At 33.0% G+C, this 25,134-nt stretch overlaps 5 protein-coding genes and 1 non-coding gene across 6 annotated transcripts; 3 read left to right on the top strand and 3 right to left on the bottom strand.

Annotated features, from left to right (window-relative positions):
- Positions 1 to 935: 935 nt before the first annotated feature.
- Positions 936 to 3,479, top strand: PHYBLDRAFT_173724 (hypothetical protein; the record flags this gene model as incomplete). Its single annotated transcript, XM_018437094.1, has 9 exons — positions 936 to 1,145; positions 1,195 to 1,263; positions 1,507 to 1,596; positions 1,677 to 1,732; positions 2,268 to 2,447; positions 2,556 to 2,647; positions 2,807 to 2,826; positions 3,071 to 3,092; positions 3,436 to 3,479. 9 exons carry the CDS (start codon positions 936 to 938, stop codon positions 3,477 to 3,479), a joined length of 783 nt encoding a protein of 260 aa, XP_018285846.1.
- Positions 2,652 to 2,724, bottom strand: PHYBLDRAFT_t230. Its single transcript has one exon. It is a non-coding gene; the product is annotated as a tRNA-Thr (tRNA).
- A 2,983-nt stretch (positions 3,480 to 6,462) lies between the features above and the next one.
- On the top strand, positions 6,463 to 7,326 carry PHYBLDRAFT_117950 (Homeodomain-like DNA binding domain-containing transcription factor; the record flags this gene model as incomplete). The annotated part of the gene is made up of 1 exon (XM_018428609.1): positions 6,463 to 7,326. A coding segment is annotated over one exon (864 nt), but the record flags the coding sequence as incomplete, so codon positions are not given.
- A 2,180-nt stretch (positions 7,327 to 9,506) lies between these two features.
- PHYBLDRAFT_136608 (hypothetical protein) lies at positions 9,507 to 11,295 on the bottom strand. Its single transcript, XM_018429799.1, has 6 exons — positions 11,100 to 11,295; positions 10,923 to 11,022; positions 10,647 to 10,749; positions 10,252 to 10,448; positions 10,132 to 10,164; positions 9,507 to 10,069 (listed from the first exon to the last, which is right to left on the bottom strand). The coding sequence occupies exons 1-6, from the start codon at positions 11,213 to 11,215 to the stop codon at positions 10,043 to 10,045; spliced, it is 576 nt and encodes a 191-aa protein (XP_018285844.1). The 5' UTR covers positions 11,216 to 11,295; the 3' UTR covers positions 9,507 to 10,042.
- Positions 11,296 to 11,503: 208 nt separating this feature from the next.
- PHYBLDRAFT_68177 (hypothetical protein) lies at positions 11,504 to 12,735 on the top strand (the record flags this gene model as incomplete). The annotated part of the gene is made up of 5 exons (XM_018441903.1): positions 11,504 to 11,546; positions 11,637 to 11,763; positions 11,990 to 12,113; positions 12,442 to 12,519; positions 12,559 to 12,735. 5 exons carry the CDS (start codon positions 11,504 to 11,506, stop codon positions 12,733 to 12,735), a joined length of 549 nt encoding a protein of 182 aa, XP_018285843.1.
- Positions 12,736 to 23,080: 10,345 nt separating this feature from the next.
- Positions 23,081 to 24,052, bottom strand: PHYBLDRAFT_173719 (hypothetical protein; the record flags this gene model as incomplete). Its single annotated transcript, XM_018437093.1, has 3 exons — positions 23,081 to 23,510; positions 23,578 to 23,704; positions 23,767 to 24,052. 3 exons carry the CDS (start codon positions 24,050 to 24,052, stop codon positions 23,081 to 23,083), a joined length of 843 nt encoding a protein of 280 aa, XP_018285842.1.
- Between the last annotated feature and the right edge of the window lie 1,082 nt (positions 24,053 to 25,134).

Genomic DNA, 25,134 nt, shown 5'->3' with positions numbered 1-25,134 from the left:
AGAAATATTGTACTTCAAGATGTTTCTTATTTACACCTCGCGATTTTTGTATTTTCAAACCCGAAGCACTGTATGCGTATACATACATAAAGGTAAAAATGATTGTGACCACATTTGTTTTGGGTTAAGGCTTGTAAGAACAATAGCAACCAATCATCACTGCACCATACTGAGCACTAACTCTCGTTTTTGGTGAAAATAAGAGAATAAAACAAGAAGAGTCAAGTACGACACATGCGTATAAACATAAGAGAAATGGAGCGACTAAACTCCAATATATATAGTGTTTTTACTTGAGATTGAGACAAAAAAGGATTATTTTGTAGAATATTTTTACTTGTAAAAATCTTAACTTCTGGAAATAAGACTGTGTTCGAGATAATATAAGCTTTAGAGAATAGGCTCTCTGTCTAGAGAGAACAAAAGTGGTCGATGACGGTTATGTAAAGCCTGTTCCGCAATTTGGTATACATATTGAAGCATTGGTGTTTCTTTTCCGTGCTATCACACAACTTTGGTAAGCTAGGATGCTTATTAAATCAACTGATACATCTGTGAGGCTGATTCTACTACAAAGGCGACAATCTCTTTTTATCTTATACTTCTTTCTATATCTTATTATATTTTCTAACGTCATTCACTAATATGCTTATCATTTCTTCATGCCTTCTCTGTACATCTTGATATACACAAAGACACTTTTTTATTGTTCGCAATATAGTCGTATTAAAACAGTTCTTCTTTGTTCCTAGTGGGCTTATGAAACATTGATACCAAATTATTTATATCATTTCTATTTTGGTTTACAGGACTAGCTGTTATTTGACCAATTATTTTCGAAAATAGTCTCAATCTCAAGTAAAAATTCATTTCATTGTATTATTTTTGTCAATCAAAAGGCGTAAAAAAAAACCTAAGCAATGTTACACTGTATAATGGATATTGACATTTCTTATATTAATTCACTCAATGTTTGTGTTTGTGTTGGTCGATATATTATCTTTGTACGATCAATATCCGGTGTATTAATACTTCAATATTTGGCAAAAAAACGAAAAAGCAAAACAAAGGTTGATCTGCAAAGCCCAAATAAAATCCAACAACCGACTATACCACCTGTGCTTTACATTTGTTTTGTTGCTCTTGTATATTGCTTTTTGTACTATAACAAACCAATATATGTGAAATCCAAAGAATATATTATTTGCACCACAAGCATGTAAGAATACAGTGTTTTTACTTGACATTGAGACGAATCAAAATGTAATTTTAGACAATATGCTTACCTTTTGTGGACGAAACGAGAATAAAATTTAGACAAAAAGAAATTTTTCAGACAAAGTAGATATTTATTCAGACGTTTTATCTATATGTCTATACGACTCAAAGAGACAACATGTTTACGTTAGAGCATCCACAGCGGTTTGTCTAGATAAATGTTTGAACGAGAAATTTTTGACATTTATTTAGTGGATATCTAAATTTGGCGCTTCACTAAAACTTTAGAGCAATAAAAAAGATGCGACTTCAGATTTAGATAAACCGCCGTGGATGCTCTTACAGCCAATTGAACACGCTATAATTGTCACCTTAATTGTATAAAGATAAAAGGGAAAAATGTATATTTTGCCTGCACTTCTCTATATATGTATATATACCTTTTTTAAAAAAAATAGCTTTCCGCGTGTTCGCAAATCAATAAGACCACATTTTTCTTTCTCGCTGGTCTACTGTAAAACACACTATAAAAGTCGCACAATTAGAAAAAATAAAACGTATTTTTGGGATAAAAGTTTGAAAAGAGTTTTTATATTTAAACAAAAAGGTGAGTATGTATTATATATAAAAGATAGTATGAATATGTTAATTATGATCCTTAATAATCTAAGAATGCTTTTCTGTGCAGTTTATTTTTTTTAAAGAAAAAATCCATGAATAACGGTTAGGAACTTTTAAAAATGCTCCTTGTATTCTCCAATTGGGCGACTTACAAATGTGTTTTACTATATTTCTGAATTCATTTATTTTTTTACTTTTATTTTAGAATTCTGTTTCAAAAAATAAACCTTTATATTTCTCATAATACATGTATATATAAATATACATACATATATCAAAATGAATAAAACAAAAAAACGTAAACTCAATATCATTACCAGCAAGTATTGTTAATAACATATTCTATTACTGGAATTAATATAAATGTGATTTGTATTAATACTTTTAAGATCACAATAGTATATTTTGTAAATATAAGGGTACTGTAGTGTAAAAGTTTTCAAGATTGCTAGCTTGTCAGGTTCATTAGCAATAAGGAATCAGTGTTTGATTGTAGAATCTGCTCTTCATTCTACTGTAATTTGCATACCACAAGTTTGTTATATTCGATCTAAATTATTCTTCTATTGCTATAACGCAGTCGAAATTAGCCACACATATTGGGAATTGTAAACAAGAATAAAAGAATAAAAAGAGGATATAAAAATAAATAACTTTTATTGAATGAAATATTGTTTTCCTTTATACCTTTTCTAATTCTTTTGAAAACAAAAAAGAATTATTTTGGTCGTCATTCTCAAAAGAGAATTCTATGTAATCGACATCCTGATTGGCCGGCAAAAATTTAGACACGACGCAAAAAATAAAAGTAATGCCTTCTGCCAGAATTGAACTGGCGACCTTCTGCTTACTAGGCAGACGCTCTGCCAACTGAGCCAAGAAGGCAGTCACATGTTTTTAATAGATTGTAAGTATTTTTAAACCCTACAATTTTATGACTTTTATTCGATTTTTTTCTGATTAATAGAGGATGTTAGAGTTATTAAAGTTATGAATAAAGTTGGTTTGAAAAAAGATTTGAGATGAAGTATGAAGATTTATAAGAGCTTTTGTAGAATTTTTTATTAAAAAAAATTGATTACATTAAAATCAAATAAGATTTTTATACTGAACTACTACTACTATTTATATTATTTTAAATTAAGAAAATTATATAACTTGAATTATATAGTGATTCAGATATTTAACTGTTGGGTTTATTATATATAAAAATATATCTATATTGAAATAGCTTAGTTGCTATCATTTTATTAGTAAGTATAATATATATAAACAATTAAGTAATCAGAATAATAATTATTACTATTGTAAATGAGTATTAACTACTGCTGTAATTAAAAATAGGTCTGAAGAAAATAATATAAGACCTCAGCTATTTCAGTCAAAGATGTCTACCAATTTCTTTATTACTTAATATACAGGTTTATTATGCACAATAATAATTATATTTCATATGATGATATCACTATAATATGAGATATATCAGTGAATTATTATAAATATAATTATAACTGATAAACATATTTACTTTCAATATTAATACTTTATTGGAACTACATATATTTATATAATTAATCATATATTAATTATTCCAAGATCATGTTGCTCTGATTAAGACTCAGATAGGATCGATTATCTGATCACAGTTATATAATTTTCCCAATCCAAAACAATATAAATAGTAGTAGTTGTGGTATTTCAGGTACGAAACAATAGAAAAATAATAAATTTAATAATAGAAATATATAGAAATACTTTGAGACTATATATAAGTTGTCTTTATTCATCAATAAAAAGTATCTCTTTTTATAAGAAAACACAATCTGCTCTTGTTATTACATCTTAGTTTCTGTTGTAAATGAGTATTGACTACTGCTGTAATTGAGAATAAGTCTGAAGGAAATAATATAAGGCCTCAGCTATTCCAGTCAAAGGTGTCTACCGATTACTTTATTATTTAACACACAGGTTTAGCATGCATGATAGTGATTATATTTCATATGATGATATCACCATAATATGGGATACATCAGTGGATTATTATAAGCATAATTATAACTCATAAACACATTTACTTTTGATGTTAATACTTCATTGGGACTACACACATTTATATAATTAATCATACATTAATTATCCCAAGATCACGTTGCTCTGATTAAGGCTCAGATAGGATCGATTACCTGACCCCAGTCATATAATTTTCCCAATCCAAAACAATATAAATAGGAGTAGTAGTTCAGTGTAGGAACCTGGTCAAACTTTGATACAAAATCTTTCTCAATAAACAAAACCTACACAAGTTCTCATGAATCTTCGTTCCTAATTTCAAATCTTCTATTCTTCCTCTTAAAAACTTCTTCAACTTCAACCACCACAACAGTTTCTTAAGACTTTCTTCCTTTACTATATTTGGTTATTAGAGTATATTTACTGCTTAACTAGTGTCGGTGTTACAATTATGACATCAAGTCATAAATCATACTTTGTTGTGGTGATTGAAGTTGAAGAAGTTTTTAAGAGGAAGAATTGAAGATTTGAGATTAGGAACGAAGATTCGTGAGAACTTGTGTAGGTTTTGTTTATTGAGAAAGGATTTTATATCAAAGTTTGACCAGGTTCCTACACTGAACTACTACTGCTATTTATATTATTTTGGATTGGGAAAATTATATGACTGGGGTCAGGTAATCGATCCTATCTGAGCCTTAATCAGAGCAACATGATCTTGAGATAATTAATGTATGATTAATTATATAAATGTGTATAGTCCCAATGAAGTATTAACATCAAAAGTAAATGTGTTTATGAGTTATAATTATGCTTATAATAATCCACTGATGTATCCCATATTATGGTGATATCATCATATGAAATATAATCACTATCATGCATGCTAAACCTGTGTGTTAAATAATAAAGTAATCGGTAGACACCTTTGACTGGAATAGCTGAGGCCTTATATTATTTCCTTCAGACTTATTCTCAATTACAGCAGTAGTCAATACTCATTTACAACACATCTGATTATATGATTTATCCTTCTTTCTACAACCTGCTGGATAGTACTCAGTTGTCTCTATAGTCAGAATAGTCTCCAAGTGACATATGCTTTTCATTAATCCTAAGCTTTGAAATTTGTATACATATAATGACTACTTGATTTAATATATTCTAATATGGAACAATTGTTCCACTCTGTTGTATCCAACATAACCGTAGATTTAAATTAAAAGTACAGACACTCAATAAATACGTACATTGAGTTACTGACAACTAGTAACAATACTAAAAGATATACCTTCCCTTATACAAGAAAATTATGTAAAGAACATACTAAGACAAATACTAAGGCTCTAGTTGATAACACTAAAAACATAAGAACTAAATCATAGAATATAATAGTAGAGAAACAGACATTATATGATATCATCATATCATTACCAAGCTAAATACAATGTCTATATAAATGCACAATACTAATAGATAGCTTATTAATAGAGTCAAACTTCTTCCTGCCAAAATTAGCAGTCATTTATTTTTGCTGCTGGAATTATTTCATCAACTTAGGACTAGGCTATGATTGTGGCAATTATTTGTCCACTTTTTTCATAAATTATTTGGATATTATTAGACATTTATAGTGAAAATATACATTAATTTGTCAGATTAATGTCAGAAGATTTATAAAGAAGTATAAGTGTTCTCTGTTATTATTAAGCTTTTCCGTGCTCTTTTTGAGTGTATTTATGAATTATATCTACAATAAAGAGGCTACTTTTACAGTAGTCCCTCGATAATTTCAAGGCCTAGGGAAGGCCAGATGCCTTGAAATTATCGAAGAGTGAAATTAACGAGTTCGGAGTATATATTTTCCGCCAACTATGGGCGGAGTTTACATTATTCTTTAATAGAAAAAAAATATATCAAGTAATGATTCGATATGATTCAATCCTCTGTTTAAATTCATTCTAGTTAAATATAACCCCTGACTGCATTACTGTTTTCTACCCCCTCTGTCTCGTAACTAATTATTGTTTCAAATTCTTATTCAATCAAATAATAACAGCTTCTCGGTATGCTTTTAGCTTATTATATAATGCTTATCTAATATCATTTTCAATTTTTTTGATACTTTAATGAAATCTATCAAATCCAGAACTAAACAATAAATATGACCAAAAAAAACGTTTTGCTTAATATTGCAAATCATCTTGAGATTTGCGATATGAAAAAGAAAAAGCTGTCTATGAGTAACCCTCAATTGGCTGACTGGGCAAAGAAAACCTTTGGCCTTCAGAAAGCTCCTGATGCTTCTACAATCTCGAAGATTTTGAAGAGAGGAGACCAGGGCTTGATAATGCAAGCCAACGTAAAGAACAGAAAGCGTGTTAGAAAGGGAAAATGGCCTGTATGTAATATATCTCAACATTATGCATTTTTGCTCTATATAAAAAATAAAATTAATCTTATTATATTGTCACATAACTATAGCAAATCAAAGAAGCAGTGATTCTTTGGATCAACATTGCTGAAAATAATCAGATTCCCATCACTTGGGAATTGATTAAGACTAAAGCTACTATTTTTGCTGAAAGAATAGGCGTTAAAGATTTTAATGCTTCTCAAGGCTGGATGGAGAAGTTTGGAAAGCGTCATTATATCAAGATGAATCGAATTCATGGTGAGGCTGGTTCAACAGACATAGAGTCGCTTCAGATTGACAAGGCTGCTATCAAAGAGAAGATAGAGGCTTATAGTGCTTGTGACATCTATAACTTTGATGAAACAGTACTTTTCTATGCCGCCCCACCAAGAACAACGATTTCCTGCCAGAAATTTTCTGGTTGGAAGGAAAATAAGAAGCGGCTTACAGTAGGCCTTTTGTGCAATGCCGATGGAACAGACAAGTGGTCTGACATATTGATGATTGGTCATGCAAGAAGACCAAACTGTTTTAACAAAAACAACAAAAAACAAGAGGCAGTAGATCATGGATTTTCTATGTATCATTACAACAGTAATGACTGGATGACACGATCAATCTTCCATGTTTTCCTCCATCGCTTTGATCGTTCAATGAAAGCGCAAAACTGCAAAGTGCTTTTGATCCTTGATAATTTCTCTGGCCATATAGTAGATTATGCGCCTACAAATGTTGAGCTTCTTTTTCTGCCTCCAAACACCACGTCCCATCTTCAGCCATTGGATGGTGGTATCATTTGGGCTTTTAAGGCTTATTTCAAGCGTAAACAGTATGCCAAGGCATATCAGTATATTGGCATGATTCAAAATGACCAACAAAATAAGATTGGGGCCATTGATAAAATCTTTGAAATTGATCAATTGTGGGCCATGAAATGGATAAGAGAGGCTTGGGAATCTGTCTCAGCAAAGACTATTGAGAACTGCTGGAATGCAACAATCTTTCACTTCATTGAAGACAAAGATAGTGAAGGTATTAGTAAAACAATTTATTGGTTATAATAGTACTATAATCTTTCAATTCCACTTTCTTAATATTCTAAATATAATTTATAGATGTAAACCAGGCTATGATTCAGCAAAGTCTGGCTGAAAAGGTTCTGGTCGAGGGCTTGGAAGAAACCCTAGACAAGATTGCTGGATCAGATCTTCTGTCTCTTGAAGATTGTCCGACCAGCGAATCAGATCCACTCTATGAGAGACAATGCACTCATAGAGTGATCAATGAGAATGAGATCGCTGACATTGTCATGAAAGAGTATGACGCAGACGACAATGCAGCCAACAACAACAGCAATGAAGAAATTGCTGAAGTGGAATCAGCAGTTCCTTTCAAGAGAACTTATTCTGCTTCGGAAAAGTTTGAGTGTGTTTGCACGCTTTTGGATATCTTGGAAGACGAGGATATTGACAGAGACTTCGTCAGTAAGGTTGAAGGCCTTAGAAACAAGTTCCAGAAAACCGCGAACTCAAAGCAAACTAAAGTAACCAGCTTCTTTAAGTCTTTTTAAAATTTATTCTTTTTCAAATAAAATAAAAACAATTTTCTATAAGAAATATATTTTTCTTCATTTAAAAATAGAAAAAAAAGTTAGCAGCCAAGTACAGTCAAAGCTTGATTTCGTAATATGTTTGTAAATAGTAACAATTGCAAATAACAATAAATAGTAATGACAGATAGAAATAATAAAATCTACAATAAAAACTTTTATAACAAACAAATTAGAATTATATTTATATTTTTCAAGTGAATAATCTTTACTAAACAATTAATATGAAACTTAATCAAAATATAGCACATATAGTTTTATTTTATTTCTGAAAAAAAAATGAAAAAAAAAATTTTAAAAAAAGTAAGCTAGATAACAACTTGATAACCCAGTGTTTGGCATGAAAACTTAACGCACTTGACATTGATGTCAATTACAAAATCATGAAAAGCTAGAATTAAAAAAATTTAAACCAAGCTGTAACTATATTGCTCTCGTCTGATTGGCTAATTTTTTTTCTTTAAGGATTCAAGGCCAAAAAATTTCGTGAAAGTGAAATTAACGAGAATCGTGAAAGTTAAGCCCTATTTTTCGAGTTGGGTCTTCAGAGCCTTGAAATTATCGAAGCGTGAAATTAAAGGGGCGTGAAATTATCGAGGGACCACTGTATTAGAGTTGCCTTGTGTATTTCAATACTATCAATAATATATAAAGTAGATTAAACATCGATTTTATGTCTTTTGAACTTTATTTTACCTTTAAACATTACACTATAACCTTTTTAACTAAGTATGATCCTTTTGAAGTAGTACTAGTTTTTTTGTAGTATGTTAAGCTACCTAGAGAGCCCAACAAGCTGACCGTAGGGACAAATTTCTCACCTTCTTGATCTTTTATACTTGGAGGTGATGGTATATACTAGTGAATAACCAAGTTCTTTCTGTTTCTTCTTGTAGTTCTATTTGATTTATTTGGTACCATAGTTGGTTAGATATTTATAAATGTATGACAGTAATAAAGATTGTGATTTGTAAAAAAAGTTGATGTATGAAATAGAAAAAAGTTGATTTATTATGAGTTTTATACCCAAGACTTAGAATGTTATGTTATTATTTTATTACATAACAAACATAATGACTTTTAGAGAGAATTAATTGATATTTCACCCTGATATTTTAGTATATTGTAGCTAAGAGTCTTATAATTGATTTTATGTAAGGAGTATTGAAAATTAATTATTATTGTATATGTCTTCATGAATTTGTAGGATAAGGTTCTCGCTATTCGACTAAAGTCGAAGTAGAGCTTAGACTTATCAAAAATGGAAGTTGTAGTCGGTATAAGAAAATATATACTCCGATAAGCCTAAGTCGAAGTATAAGCTTAATCGACTCTGTTAACAAGCTCTCTAATAGCAATAGAACAGCATCTTTCTGATTCTTTCACTTCTTCTAATAAAACAAAGTCTCACCGTACTCTCGTCTGCACTTGTTTTATTTTACATCTTATTTTTCCCTCATATATAACACACTCGCCTTTTTTTTTAAGAAAATCCTATCATAATATATATGTTAATCCATAGTTATATCCATCCTTTTGCCCCCCCCCCGAAAGCTATCATTATTGTTTCGTTTCTCTCCACACCTCACTAACTTGTCTTATTTTGATTTGTGAATTACAGTCTCTACAGATCGTGTTAACATGACATATATCATTTATTATACAACCTCCTTTACACGCAATTATAAAGTCAGATGTGTTTTCTTGGTTTTCGAGGGGAGAGGAGAGCAATATATACTGTATTTGATATAAAGATGAAACACAAAGGCATTTAATCTGCTCCCAGAGATACCCAAAGAAACTACTCGATCACATACAAGAGTATTTCAAGTCAGATTAGCCTTTTTTTGGGATTCAGATTCTAGAAACAACATGCTTATTACAGTAATATTACTGAGAAATAAGCACATCAGAATATAAATAAAATCTAGCATACTTCAGTCAATTAAGATCTAGATAGACTTCAAAAAAAAAGAGGTAGTATTATTGATGATTTTACCAAAATAATCCTAAAAGTACCACCTAAAACACCGTAAACAAAGTGTGTTTGGTTTTTATATATGTATTTATTTCTGGTGTTATTTTAGTTAAAATGCGATAACAACCTTTCCATGTATGTCAGCACGCATGTCTTTTTTTATTATGATTAATAATAAAGACTAATATGGTTACCATCTGAGAAAGTGCGATGGACACTATAATTCATTATTAAATAAAAGTTATATACAATATTTTTATTACAATAAAATAAATTTACCTCATAACCACTCGGGTTCTTCTCCAAGTAAAGCTTTGTATTGAGATACATATTCAAGTATAAGTAATTGATATTAGAAGTTTTTTTTATAAATATTATAGCAGTTTATTGTAAACCTACCTGATGGTATGTCTCTGCATCATAAAATACTCCAGCTGGAACAATCTCAGTAACAATTTTTTTCCCTTTGTAATGCTTCTCCTGAACTTCCGCTGTAACCTTTTCAGCTATTTCCTTTTGTTCTGGTGAATGATAAAATATAGCAGAGCGATATTGGGTGCCTCTGTCGGGTCCTTGTGCGTTGAGAGTAGTAGGGTCTACCCAAATCATACACACACACACATACACACACATACACATACATATCAAAATCCATATATAATATCTGAATATTAACTTGTTTATCTTTACTGTTTCAAAAGAAAATCTCGTTATTTGATTTATAATCACTAGCTATTATTCTTATCTTAACACATATATATTTAAACTTATGCCCTCTTATTTTGTTTACTCACCGTGCATATTATAAAAGAACTCTACAAGTTTGGCATACTCTACTCTTTTTGGGTCAAAGGTGATTTCCAATGCCTCTGCATGGTCTGTTGCTCCAGAGCATACCTTTATTAGCATTAGCATTATCATTATTGTCATTAATATCAAATATATAAACGCGGAAAAACAATTAAAAACAATTAAATAATAAGAATTGAAAGTAATCAATGAAAATGCATGTGTGTGTGTGTGTGCTTATGGCTAGAAAGAATTTGTGCAATCAATTATTCTATCATTACCTGTTTGTAAGTGGGGTTGTCGACCTTTCCTCCAATGTAGCCAACCTTGGTGGTGATTCCATCTTTCTTAAAATACTTGTTGTACATGTGCTCGACACCCCTTTAATTCAATAACACTCATTAACATGTCTTGTACATGATCGCTATCATTTGCTTATATATATATAGACTATGTACCAGAAGCAGCCAGCGGCAAATGTTGCTTTTTCAGTCATTCCTAACGTGGTTGAAAATGTACGTTGAGATGGTACAAGATGAGTAGCAAGTTGAAAGGTGCGCGACAATAATGACATTAGGAATAATTTTTCTTTTTCTTTTTATTTCTCTTTATTTTTATGTTTTGGGATTGTTGCTGCTCACCAGTGTACGAAGGAATCATCGAGGGAATTGCATCGAGGGAATTGACAAAGTTCTAAAATAAGGACTCTAGTTACTAAAAAGGATGTACTAAACGACCATATTTTATAAAGCTCATTTTCTATAGCCAAAATGAAACAAATCATTAGCAAAAAATAAAAGTGGATAGGGTATTGTAGTAAAAAAATTAAGAAACAGATGCTGAATAACAATCGGGATCTTATATGACGCAGTACAATTCCCTCGATGCAATTCCCTCGTACACTGGTGAACAGCATTTAAAGTATAAATACCGTAGTTATGCAAACTCCCAAAAAGAAACGTTTTTTTTTGTTCTGTGATATACACTTTCTAAAGGTACACATGAAACTGAACGTCCTATTGAGACGGTGGGTGCTGATTGGCGACTGCCTCGCCGGAGTGCGAAGGTAGAGAAAGGAGGAGAACAAAGTACAGACGTGAGGAGCGAGAGACATAGACAGAGGTAGAAGAGGACATATCAAAGGAAGTTTAGCACAGCATGATAAAGTGTCCCGCTTTACATAATTAAAATCACTTGGCCAATTGAATATTATTTTACATGTCCCAACTAGTGGTGTGCGTATATTTTGTCCTGAGAACGTATCCTCTTGGAGTAGCTTATTGTCCCTTGTTACCATACCTCCATTAAGTATTATAATATGTGTTAGCTAGTAAACACGGAAATAGAGACTAAATAACTCAAATGTTCTTCCTCGTCATATTTTTGTAAGCAGTTACATTACGTCTTACAAGTACCATGCGAGTCACTGTCGACAAAAAATAACCCACTTTACTATTATTGTAGTTCAAAAAGTAAAATCCCACTTTTACCTCACCTATGGTTTTTTTTTGCACTTAATGCAATACACCTTTTCCAACTTTTCCAGCACAGTACAAAAGTATAGATAGTGAAATTATTCAAATTTAATAGCTTACCAATTGGTATTTCGGGTAGACCCTAGCGATATTAGAGGGTATTCTTTTTATCTTCTTTGAATTCTTGTCCGTCTTTGTCTCATACGACAACCCTCCCGAATATCTACTTCTGTTTACCTTTTAATACTCCTAACTTGAATGTAATGGGTGAGCCTTTCAGGTATACTAATATCGTGTCACAACCAAGTATATGTTGGAAATTCAGGACATCAACAAGATCTCCATTTTAACAAACGATGCTCAAAATGTAACAATTCCATGTCCTCCAAGAAACTTTTATTGGGTAAATTTGTACGGGTCTATTTAAAAAAACCAGTAGTAGAAAAAATGGAGACTAGTTGTAATATTTACCTTGGGAGATTATGTCAGCTTACAGTTGCTGTTTGAGTGCGGTGATATGAGTGAAAGTGTACGACTTGCTCGAACGTCCGAAGTGAGGACTGGGAGCACAATTAGTAAGAAATATGTACCTGATAAAATGGAGTACTTGCAAGAGTAAAGGATAAAGATGTGTAGAGTTTAAAACTCTTGTCTGTCAATCGTGTTGTCTTTTATATGTGTGCGTATCATATGTGATTTTGATACATGAGAATATAGTATGTAATTAACCAGATAAATATATCGATTGAAAGATAGGTGTAAAGAGCAGCTATTTTAAAGATATTAATCATTCAGACTGTAGGAAAAAATATGAAAGTATTTTTTTAAGAAAAAATCTTACAGTTTCGATAAATAACTGGACAGAAATCTGCAACTATGCATAAAATCTCTCACATATGCAAGTGCCGAATTCTAATGTTTGCCATTTCCTACAGTGATAAATAAATATAAAGTCGCTAAGACTTAAATAAGACAAAAATGATACAAAGCAAAGCAAAGCAAAAGAAAGTATTCAATAAGGCAATATACTGTATTGTATTCCATTGCAAGCAAAACACCAAATAACACTTCTTCTTACTCTTCCTTCCTTTTGTTATTATATCAATGCAACCACTATATCTACTATGGCACAAAGTCACCTAAACACTTGCCTAAAATCTCATGTACAAACTTGCGCACAAATTCGCACACTCGCACAAATTCTCACACTTTTACATGCGCACAAAAATCCCTTTTTTTATATGGCTCAGTAAGTGGGAGTACCGCATGTGAAAATCGGAGTGGGTGTAATGACGATTGGGTTAAGGGTGAAACACGATTCTTCTTCTTGGTCTTCCATTTTATATAGTTTTTGGCTGTGAGAATTCTACATTTAACATATACGAATATCACAAGTACCTAATAGTAATAGTCGTAATAAAATATTCTGCAATTTTGGTTCTTCTGCAGTTGACATGATGTTGTTTTCTGTTTGAATTAATGTATTCCTATTAAGTACATTAGCAACCAAGGGTCTGTAAAATCCTTGTTTTGCTGCACATGTCAAATGTAGTTAAATACATACATATATATATACACACACACACACATATATATATATATATAGCAGTATTAATTTATTAAGAGTGAGTGAGTGAATAATAATAAAAAAATTGTTATCCAATTCTAGAGCCTTTTTTCTTGTATAACAAACATACAAGCAAAACAGAATAAACCGTCTTTTTTCTCTCTCTCTCGCTTTGAGTGTATATGCAGACATGGGTGTGGGTCTGTGGATATGGGTGCGTGAGAGAATAAAGCTTAGGAAACTCTGAACCTCTATCCATTTAGCTATCTATCGATCTAGTTATCTATCGATCTATCTCTTAATTCACCCCATTTATCCAATCCAATAGTAATGAACGAAAAATAGAGAGAGAGAGAAGGAAACTTGCACCCAAAATAATCAAAATCAAAATCATAACCATAACCATAACCATAATTATAATTATAATTATATTAGTAATAAATCTATTCTTGCCTTGCTTTGCTCCTATATTATACTTGTACATGTTTAGAATATAATAATACCCTTTATTATAAATCTACTTTATTTACCGTACACTTCAGCAGATGTCACTACGTTGGACTGAAGTGCACTAGGCAAAAGAGTAATGATAAATTTTTACTCGATATCTTTGCTTGATAAGAGTGCTTTAGAACCAATCATATCAAGAAACAATATATAATAAGCAAAAAAAAAGGATGGATATGACTTTTTGGCGGGCCTATACCCTAGTTACACTTTGAACAAATCATGGGCATTATCCTTAATTACTTTTTGTCTTTTTTATAATTTTTGGTTTTGTTTCTCCACTTGATCTTTCTTCAAAGACCAGCAAAATATCTTAAATCGATGTAGTACATTTAAGCTAATGAAGTTCAGACCTGTCTTGTTTCTTTTCTTTTTTTCCGTCTTTTTCCCTCTATTTTTCCTTAATATGTATATATTCTATCCCCACATAATTACACTATATTACACTACGATGTGCTAACAGTACCATTAGTATTTTTTTTCTTCTTTCTTGTTCTTCTTCTTAAATATACTTCAATTCTGTCATTCAAACTACAGTAGACAAATGCTTATTTAATCCTGTTCCCATGTACAAGCAGCAGTAAAATCAAACGCCCCAAAATATATCATTATTGAGAAAGTTCTATCAAATTTTTGATCTGCAGACATACTCTATCTCTACTTCTATTTCTATCTGTATCCCTATCTCTATCTCTATAGCTATATTTATACCTATACATCTGTATAGATTCATAATCGTATATCTGTTTATTTTAAATCATTCCTACGGAGAATTAGGTTGGCTCCTATTCATTGTCGTACTGACAAAGCCCCTCCGGACTAAAACAAAAAAAAGAAGCTACCATTGCTACTGTTACTTCTATTGCTACTGTTACTGCTGTTTCTTCTTTTTCTTCTTTATAGAATAATAATAATTATAATAATTATAACAATAAGTAAAAAACCTTATTAAGGCGGACTAATTAAGTTAATAAAGGTTATGTATCTCCCTTGTTAGGTACTGGGTTAATGTTTCTTTTTTATTACTATGATTTACTTTGATATTTTATTTGCGTGCGTGTGTGTGTGTGGGGGGATCCTGATTTTAAAATTCCTAAAGATTCCTTAGTTTTAAAAATTTAAGATTACAAAGTCCTTAAATCCTGGGGAATGATTCCATAATTACCTCTTGATATGTTGCCATGGTTACAAATACATATATCTACTATGCATTTATATATATTGTCTCTTATCAGATTTATTCTTTAAAGGAATATATATGTATATATAATACAACCAAAATCCAAAGTCCAAAATTCAAAATTCCAAAAAAAAACAAACGAAAACGAAATATTGGATCAGTAATAATTTCACTTTTGGTAATTTGCGCTTGTTAAACCATAATTTGTGGTGAGAACAAAGAGCGTACTTTGAAAGTTAAGTAAGTAAAAAAAAAAAAACGATCTTTATTCTCTCTCAATATGTGAATGTGTGTATGTGTATCTTTTATGTAACCTTTTTATTTTTTTTTAACTGGGGTAATGAGGTACCAAGAAGAACACGGCGTTAAACTATTATGCGATGTTTCACACGATGGAGAAATACCAACAACCAAAAAAAAAGTTACATTGATACATCTGTAAGATACAGGACACACAAAAAGAATAAATAAACTTGAAATATTAAATATCCTACACGTTATACACAGTAAGAGAGAGAGAGAGAGAGAGAGAGAGAGAAAGAAGTACAGAGAGGTACAAAGAAGCACAAAGAAGCACACACACAAGACAAAATGTCACATTTGGGAGAAATTGAAGGAAGCACTTTTCTTTTATATTAAAAAAAAAAGAAAAGAAAAAAGTAAACTGAATCCCCCCTTTAGATATTCCTTCATTTGTTTTTTAAGTTCACCTACCATAGCAAAAGATTTGGTTTCTGTGATCATGTTAAGATATTGATTACATTATAATACTAAAATATTTACATTTATGCCTTTACAAGCCTCTGCAGCAATAAATCGTAATCTTTTATATATTATAGTATATATAACATGCTATACATACATACATACATACCTACATACCTACATACAAAACGTGTACAAGAGTATCTTTGACAGTCACGGTGTATAAGATGATTATGGTCTACAGTTTGCTTTTTTTGTTTTTATTTTGCTCTCTTGGTTACGAAAAATAAAATAAAATAAAAATATTAAAGGAATTGTTATACTTGCTAGACTCTGTCAGCAATGCGCACCATCTCACTTGTGAATCGCCTGAAATGGTCCTTTTCAGGAAATATGAATCCCTATGCACTTGTCATAGGAGACGTAGACAATGATGGTGTACGTACATGTGAATGACTTGATTTGCAAATGAATTGTACATATAATTATGTATATGCATAAACATTACTATCAGTATTAAAGCTAAAAATTTATATATATGCATGCATGCATGTATGTTGTATACTACGCATAATTAATATTCTTGATATATTTAAACCCCAAAATGATAATAATAAATTCTAGGATAATGAGTTTGTCATTGGTAATTTGAATGGAGATTTAGCTATTTTTAAAGGAGAATGCGAAGTTGGATTACCCATTTATGTCTGTCGGAATCTTGGAACGGTAAATATGATAATTCAGTATTATATAATGTATATTGTATATATAGGCGGATGTAAAGAAGCATAAAGGCTGATATTTATGCATTAATATTTTTTTGTATTATAGATTACTTGCATTGCTATTGGTGACGTGAGAAATTGTGGAAAGGTTTGAATAAAGTCAGATTTAATCAATAAGGAATAATACTAACAATACTAATACTAATAATAATAATAATGGTGTGTGTATTTGTGTAAAGGTAATATAAATACATAGCTGTAGCAAGAAGAATAAGAATAAGAAGAAGAAGAAGTGTAATGATTTATAGTACATTATTTTATTGTATCTTACTTTATATAAAAAAATCAGAATTCAATTGTCTGTATCAATGCCGAAGGTCTTGCACACATATTTGATATCCCAGATTCAAGAACAAAACAAGACCCGACCAGCAACAACAGCAACAACAACAGTAATAGCACAAACCTTCAACACAGCCACCAATATCAGCAGCAGCATCAACAACAACAACAACAAGGGTCTGCAGGAAATTATGCTCAACACCAAATGTCTGTTGATGAATACCTAAGACACGGACGTCGAGCATCTGATACTGCAAGTATTCAAGCATTCCGTCGTATGATGGGAGGGACGGCCAACAGCAATAATAGCACTGGTAACAACAATAATGGTGATAATGATTTTTTGTGATTTTCAGTCCACCCCACCTTAATAGGAGGTACCTTTGACTTCTAATTATTTACCTACAGTTGAAGATAATTTTTCTTTTTCCTCCACTACTGCTCCTGCTCCTGCTCCTGCTCCTGCTCCTGGATCTAATCCTGCTACTTCTGCCCCTTCTGGAACTGGCGCTGGAACTAATGTTGGTGTTGGTGCAGGTGCAGGTGCAGGTGCGGGTACCGGTGGTGCCAATGGACAACAGCGCAACATTGGAGATTATTCAACAAAACTTGGTCATACTCAGATCAACAATCTTCAAAAACCAACGCTGACAATGAAAGTACCTGTCAATGTAAACAAGATACTTATTGCTGATATAGGTAAATATAATATATATAAAACATGCATTCAATATACATTTATATCTATAAATTGCATGTGTACATGTGTAAATGTGTAGAATTTTGAATGTGTACACACACCTATACTGATTTTATATTTTTTGTTGGTTTGAAATAAGATGGCGATTCATTGAACGAGCTTATTCTCGCACGCACAGACCGAATCCTACACTCTTTCCAGCTCGTGGATCCCGAGAAACCATATCCGCCGTTTGACCCTTCAATGTCTCACAGAAATGTAACACCATCTGCCCAAGGATCGGCCTCTACTTCAGCAGGATCTTCAAATAACAACAACAACCATGGTACTATTAATGTCAGCCTATCTCAACCTCAACCTCAACAGCAACAATCATCTCATACAGTTAGTTCTACTTTTCAATCATCATTATCGGTATTATCTGGATCAAAAGAAAAAAACAAACCGAGACCGAAACCAAAACCTTTGGATGCCAAGGACTCCAAGCAAAGTGTGCTGATCAAAGGAATGGGGTGGTCCAAGGCCGGTCGGCCTGTTCTAAAAGAGGAAGAGGAAGAAGCGCAAGATAATAATACGAACAAGGGTAACCCAAAGGACCCCGAACTAGCCAAGCAACCATTGAAAAGCTCGACTTTCAAGACAGATCAAGAACGAGGCATACTCAAAGACAAAGACATGTGGATATTCGATGGACAAGTAAGTCAAAAGAAAAAATATATAATTCTATTAAAATAGCTATAGACTATATATTTGATAGATTTGATAGATTTGATAGATTAGTTGATTTGTTGAAAGATAGCCACATCACACAAAACATATTATTTCTGTTGCCATGACAATTTGCACATGTAAAATAAAGAAATATAAAGAAGGAAATAAAGAAGGAAAAAGAACATTTTTATTTTTATTTTGTATATATATATATATAAAATTTGTAATAAACTTAAACTTTAAAAACAAAAGATCACCTCTTTGTCAACCACAAATCATCCCGACCGACCAGATGAGCCTATCTTGCTGGTAGCCCAACCAGGAAATACATTCACGATCATTGATAAGCTAGGCAACAGGTTCAATCGTGACTTTACACCGCAATCATCGCCAAACACGTTCAATGGCAAGCCAAAGCACTTTAGGTCTGCAGACAGTAATTCTCAGGCGAACAACAGCAACCAATTACAAGACAACGCACCCACACCCACACCCATACCCACACCCGCATCCGTATCTGCATCAACATCAACATCAACATCAACTACATCCACAACTACAGCTACAGCTACAGCTACAGCTACTGTACCCACACCTACACCCGTGTCTTTGTCTACACCAGCTGTACCTACTTTATCCAGTGTTCCCACCTTATCCAATGTACCCAATGCACCCTCGTCCACTTCTACTTCCACCTCCACTTCGATATCAACTGCCACTGCAACTGCCACAGCGCCCAGTATTCCCGGTAATCCCAGTATTTCCAGTACTCCCGGCATTCCCGTTCCCAAACCAACGGAAATGAAAGATGCCAGCACGAGTGAGATATTATTATTGTTAGCAGACCAAAATCAAAATCAAACAGAGCAAGATAAGTCTGTAACTACTCCAAAACCCAGTACGACCAACAACCAGCAAAGCCCGTTTCTCAACCTGAAAAAGGCAACCAAGACCATCCGAACCCTGCTGCAGCGAAGCAACCGGGCGTTACTGCTGCCGGCTGAGCTAGTAGAGTCTGAGAACATCTTGGTCAGTAAGGACGATAGCGACCTTGGCAAGATTAGGGACGTGGCAGGGAATGAAATCAGACGATCCAACTATGTGGTTCAGAACTGGCCAATTGTGGACGGTGACGACATGGTTGGAGACGAGGAAAATGCAGTGGCGACCGAGATTGTGGTAGGAAAACGGCGTGTTTATTCGACACCAAACAATAATGGTCCTAAGCACGGTCCCAATCACGGTCCCAGCCATGGTGCTACGATTCCTAATACTACATCCTCTACTTCACTCTCGTCCTTGTCGTCGTCTTCGTTCCCCGTGTCTTCTAGTAACGGAGATCCTAGAGATGATGGACTGGGAACAGAATTGGGCATGCTGGGCATGGACGGTAAAGATTTCAAATTTTATTTTATTTTAATTTTTTTTATAAAAAAATAATTTAATTTAATTTAATTTAATTTAATCTAATCTAATTTGATTTAATTTAATAGGAAAGTTTACTATCTATGACCTTCGTACCAAAACATCTTCTCAGTGCGAGCTATTGGTGACCCATAAACTATTTAGTCTGGCCACTCTTGATGTGTCTGCCGCGGCTTATGGACCCGAAAAGGCTTTACGTCCTGCACAGACTCGTGAAAGTGCAGGCCAGAAGCAACAACAACAACGCCATCATACGAGAGAAAACATTAACCATCAAGACATTCCACTTCATCGTCAGCCGTCTGGTAGTACCCACCAGACAGCCAACACTGCTATGACAACATCAACATCATTGCTATCACAACATCAAACATTAGGAGCAATATCTAATGGAGCCGGTGGATCGATTTCGTCTTCAAATGGAGAAAGAAGAGGATCTACTAATCGAGGCACCGAATTTTCCAATTCAAATTCACCAATCATCAGCACATCGTCTAGACTATCACTGGTTACTTCCAACCCAACCGAACACGGCAATGTGAACAATAGCAGAGAAGACAATTCACTTGCTACATTTACGAGGTACTTCTTTTATTATCATTGTCTATTGTACAATAGAGATCATGCTTTAACCATAATAATTCTAGTGATTATGACGATAACGATAATGATGAGGATGTATTTGGAATCATTGACGATAATTCAGAAGACAATATTGATATTGATATTGAGATGGAAATCGAAGATAACAATAATAATAATAATAATAATAATGCTGATGATGATAGTGACTTTGTCAACAGAAACAACATCAATCATGATCATAATAGTGGTGACGAGAGTAGCGAAAGTGAGAGTGATAGTGATGATACGCTTAGTGAATCTACTGCTGAAGGACTATCGGGAAATAGCCTAGATTCGACAAGTCTCTATGATTCGGATAGTTCATGGAGCGAGGGCGCTGACGAAAGAGATGGACCTCAAGGCGAGCTGTTTGTTGCCTGTGCCTGGAATGGAGTGACATACCTTATTGACTGGAGTAAACGAATTGAAAACGAAAAAGAAAAAGAAAATCAAGGTCAAAATCCAAGCGACGATAAAGACAAAGACAAAGACAAAGACTTGAAAGGTAAGAATCATGATTATAATTACTTTCAACGCCTTTGACAATCTAAGTCTATAAACCTATAAAAATGCAGTAAAGTTTCAGCTTGTCAAGTTTGCTTTTGAGGGCAGAGTATGTGCTTTTACGGCCGGGCTGTACGCTGTTGCGCCGGGGCACAATGTGCCGTGTTTGTTCTACGTTGATTTTGAGGACCAGATCTTTGTGTACTATGATGTGAGGGTTTCGCCAGGCCCAGTGCACGGGTTTATCGACACGATTGACGATGATGTGGAGGAGACACTTGAACGAGTGGTTGGGTTTGAAAGCGGAATCCAATCAGTAATCGACACTAACAATACCAAAGATGATGGAAAGAGTGCCTTGCACCAACAAAAAACGCTCTTATCATCCTCGCCTTCATCGTTGCTCTCTGTTGAGCCAGAAGACGAGGAGGAAGAAGAAGAAGAAGATGACGATGCTGCTGGAGTTGATCTTGGAGATGGCTGGAAAGGAATCCGAGATTTCGACAACCAAAAGTATAATGACCATCATACTCGCAGTGGTAGTGCCAATCAAGATGGAGAAATAAATGACTCTGATTCGGATCAAGGAGATTTAGATTTCTTTAGGCAATCTTGTAAGTTTGAAAGTCGCACAAAACAAAGAAAGATATACTTCAAAAGCTATTATAAAAATATTATATGTGTATTAATCGTCTTATCTATTTGACCCCGCGTTTGAACAACCCGCAGGTTTTGCCGACCTGATTCATGAATGTCTTTATGGTTTTGAGGATTTAAAGCAACGACTAGAGAAAGACCTACAATCAGTAAGTTTTCCTGTATATTTAAAATACATGTATTTAGTGTAATACAAATTCCCTTCTTTATACATATATAATATCTTTTTTGGGCTTGGAATAAAAATCAAAAGGCTATAATTTTAAGCTAATAGTAATAATAATAATAATAATTCACTCTCCTTCAACCCCATCTTTATACACGCGCGCGCGCTTATGTGTGCATGTGCGTGTGGAGATAAAGACATATGTTACAACAATAACAACAACAAGAAAACTATATATTTATAAATATTTTTTTATAGTTACAAAATCGACGCAATTTCCATTTGATGCCTTCGGGTGTTGATATTCGCCGGTTATCTGACTTGAATATAACGATTGAGAACCCCTTGGAAGCAAATGATCTAAATGCGACCAGTACACCCAACAGCAGCAAGAAAAATAGTAGTAACAATGGTCTAGATATTGATGATCTTGATGACCTAGATGACGATAGTGAAGTGGAGGCCGATAGTTTTATTTTTCCCACACGTCGTCGATCTAGTCAGGATTCTGTTGATTTAGACGATGTTCTCCAAAGTTGGATAAGCAGAACACAAGTAGACCCAACATTTAAAGATGAGAATGAATCTTGCTGAATTCAATTGAATTCAATTAAAAAAATAAAATAAATAAAAATAAAATTGTTGAATTGAATTGAAGTGAATTGAAGTGAATTGAATTGAATTGATTAATAATATATATATTATATATTATATATTATATATATATACTATAAGTGACACGGACCAAATAAATAAATAAATCAAAAAAAAAGCTGGAAAAAGTGGAGAGTTTTTTTTGGTGTAGTTTAATTTGAATGTTTGAAATATATAAAAATATAAAAATACAAGAAAAAACAAGACAAAGAAGGAAGTAAGGAAAGATATCAAATAAAATATAAAGTGAACTCTAAATTGATAATAGTTATTATTATTATTGCTGTTGTTGTTATTTGTTGCTATGGTTATTTTGCTATTTGACATTATTTAACATTGTTTAATATTTAACATTATTATTATTATTATTATTATTATTGTTGTTGTTGTTAGGTGGGTTGGTGAGGTGTTATTTTATACAAGATAATAAATAATATATGGGACTTCTATTGTCTTTCTGAATTGATTTTTTTTTATATATATATAAAATAGCTCTTCTATTTCTTCTTGTAGACACCTATTGGGAGTTCTACGCCTTGTTCTTCCAAAATATCAACCACACCCGAGTAGAATGCACCGATAGCTGCCAGATAGGCTGTGACACCTGAGATTCGAAGAATGACGATATGACCGGTAGTATAGAAGAAGCCTTCGAGGAACAGGGTACAGAATACGAAGAACAAGTTAAAGGTAAGCAAGAAGTTTCCCCCCCGGACCTTCATAGAGATGCCGACATTGAGAATGGTGTAGATTGCCCAGACAAAGTGATAGTAAGCATTGGCAATATCGAGATCGTGTTTATCAGTATAGGCATCATACGCAGTATGGAGTCCGGGGTGCATCATCATTCCGTTACCCAGCCAGAAAGAACCATAAGACACAAACAGGGTACCATTGAATGTTTTCCCACGGAAAAAGCACATGAATCTATGAAAGGAATAGTATTAGTATATTGATGAATAGTAACGATGGAGATATATTAAATATGTATTACCCAGCAACAACTTGAGCAAAACCACCAAACACTAATGCGGTTGGGAAAATAATGTTATTTGGCTTGTCAGGCAAGAACAGGTTGTTGGTAGCCAAGAGTGAAGTAACAACGGCAAAAGACAAGATGGCTACAATAAAAAAAAAGTTAATACATAAGAAAAATAATAAATAAATATATATATATATTTACCAAGTGCACCAAAGTTTCCCATGTGACAATCACCGGCGGGACCTCTGGGATCTCCGGTGGGATAGACACTAGTGACAGGCTGGTAACCATTGGGATGGCTAGCGTGGGTTGGGTTGGCATCCTTTTCTTCGTCGTAGCTGTCAAAGCGGTTGGCACGGTGCAAGAAGTATTCGGGATCCATGTTTTCGTTGCTGGCCTGTCTAGAAGGCTTCTTGTCTTTGAATTCAAACAAGGTGTTTTCACTAGTGACCTGAGGGATGATGAAGTGATCGTCTGGAGAAGACATTATCTTTTGTTGTTTTTGTTGATTTAGAGTTGTTTTTGTTTTGTTTGGTGTGGTTTGGCTTGGTTTGGCTTGGTTTGGTTTGGTTGCCTTGGTTACCCTTTTTATTTTATTATCTATATGTTTTTGGGGTTTTATTTTATATAAAAAATAATTATATGATGTGTAAAGGAAATTGATAAAGAATTAAGTGAAGAAAAGAAAGAGAAAAAAAATTAAAATTCATGCAAATTTTGAGCTGTTTAAATAGTTAAAGATTCAAAGAAAAAAATAAAAAATAAAAAAAAATGGTACAAACGTGCAAATGTGGAGGTTGAGTCTGTAAATGTTCCAGATTCTTTCTCTCTCGTTATTTTGTGTGCCTCTTGTGAAATCAGGATACTTTTCAGTTCAAAAAAGAAAGAAAAAAAGAATTCATTACAAAATTTTATGAAACTTCTCTATTATTACCCTTAACACAGTGCATTTGGCTATCTGGCTATCTATCAAATTTACGCCAACAAAAATATGAAGTGTTTCTACCCATCTGATTCAATCAATAGATTATATTGTTCTACTTTATTCTTTATATTTTGCATGTCCAGAGATAGATACAACATCTCACTACTGTATTTATCAAAAATGTACAAAATGTCTAATATTCAAGTAATCAAATCAATAGGGAGATCAAACAAAGAATCATTGTTTTATATTTTCATACGGACAATGTACCCTAATCGTAATCCCCATCTAAGCCATAGATCACTCTATTGTATTATTCAGATAAATATATATATAAAAATAAATAAATAAGAGTATTGCTGTGCATATTAAATGAATGTATGAATGAGTAAAAAGTCAATGTAACTCGAGGAAATAGAAAGTGATTTTCAGGGTAATTCTGATAGTGATGATAAAACGGTGGCGACCCTGTTTGTTCTATTTGGCTGGTGAGATGGCAAATTTCGGGCAAAGTAAGAAAATCGCTTATTTTCCTTATTAAAATTACATGTACTTTTTATTATTATTTTTATTATTTATGAAAGAAAAAAGTGCAGAAATCTGATGATTTGTACTTTTTCTTCTTATTTTCAATACATAAATAA

Source organism: Phycomyces blakesleeanus (assembly GCF_001638985.1).
Source record: "Phycomyces blakesleeanus NRRL 1555(-) unplaced genomic scaffold PHYBLscaffold_27, whole genome shotgun sequence".
NCBI classification, from domain to species: Eukaryota; Fungi; Mucoromycota; class Mucoromycetes; order Mucorales; family Phycomycetaceae; genus Phycomyces; species Phycomyces blakesleeanus.
Note: the sequence above shows the minus strand (reverse complement) of the source record. Positions and strands in the feature narration are given on the sequence as shown.

Coding starts and splice junctions, on each gene's coding strand:
- PHYBLDRAFT_136608 (XM_018429799.1), bottom strand. CDS start 11,215: ATGTCATTATTGTCGCGCACCTTTCAACTTGCTACTCATCTTGTACCA. Junction 11,023..11,099: donor TTTGCCGCTGGCTGCTTCTG/GTACATAGTCTA, acceptor ATTGAATTAAAG/GGGTGTCGAGCACATGTACA. Junction 10,070..10,131: donor AGAACCCGAGTGGTTATGAG/GTAAATTTATTT, acceptor AATGAATTATAG/TGTCCATCGCACTTTCTCAG.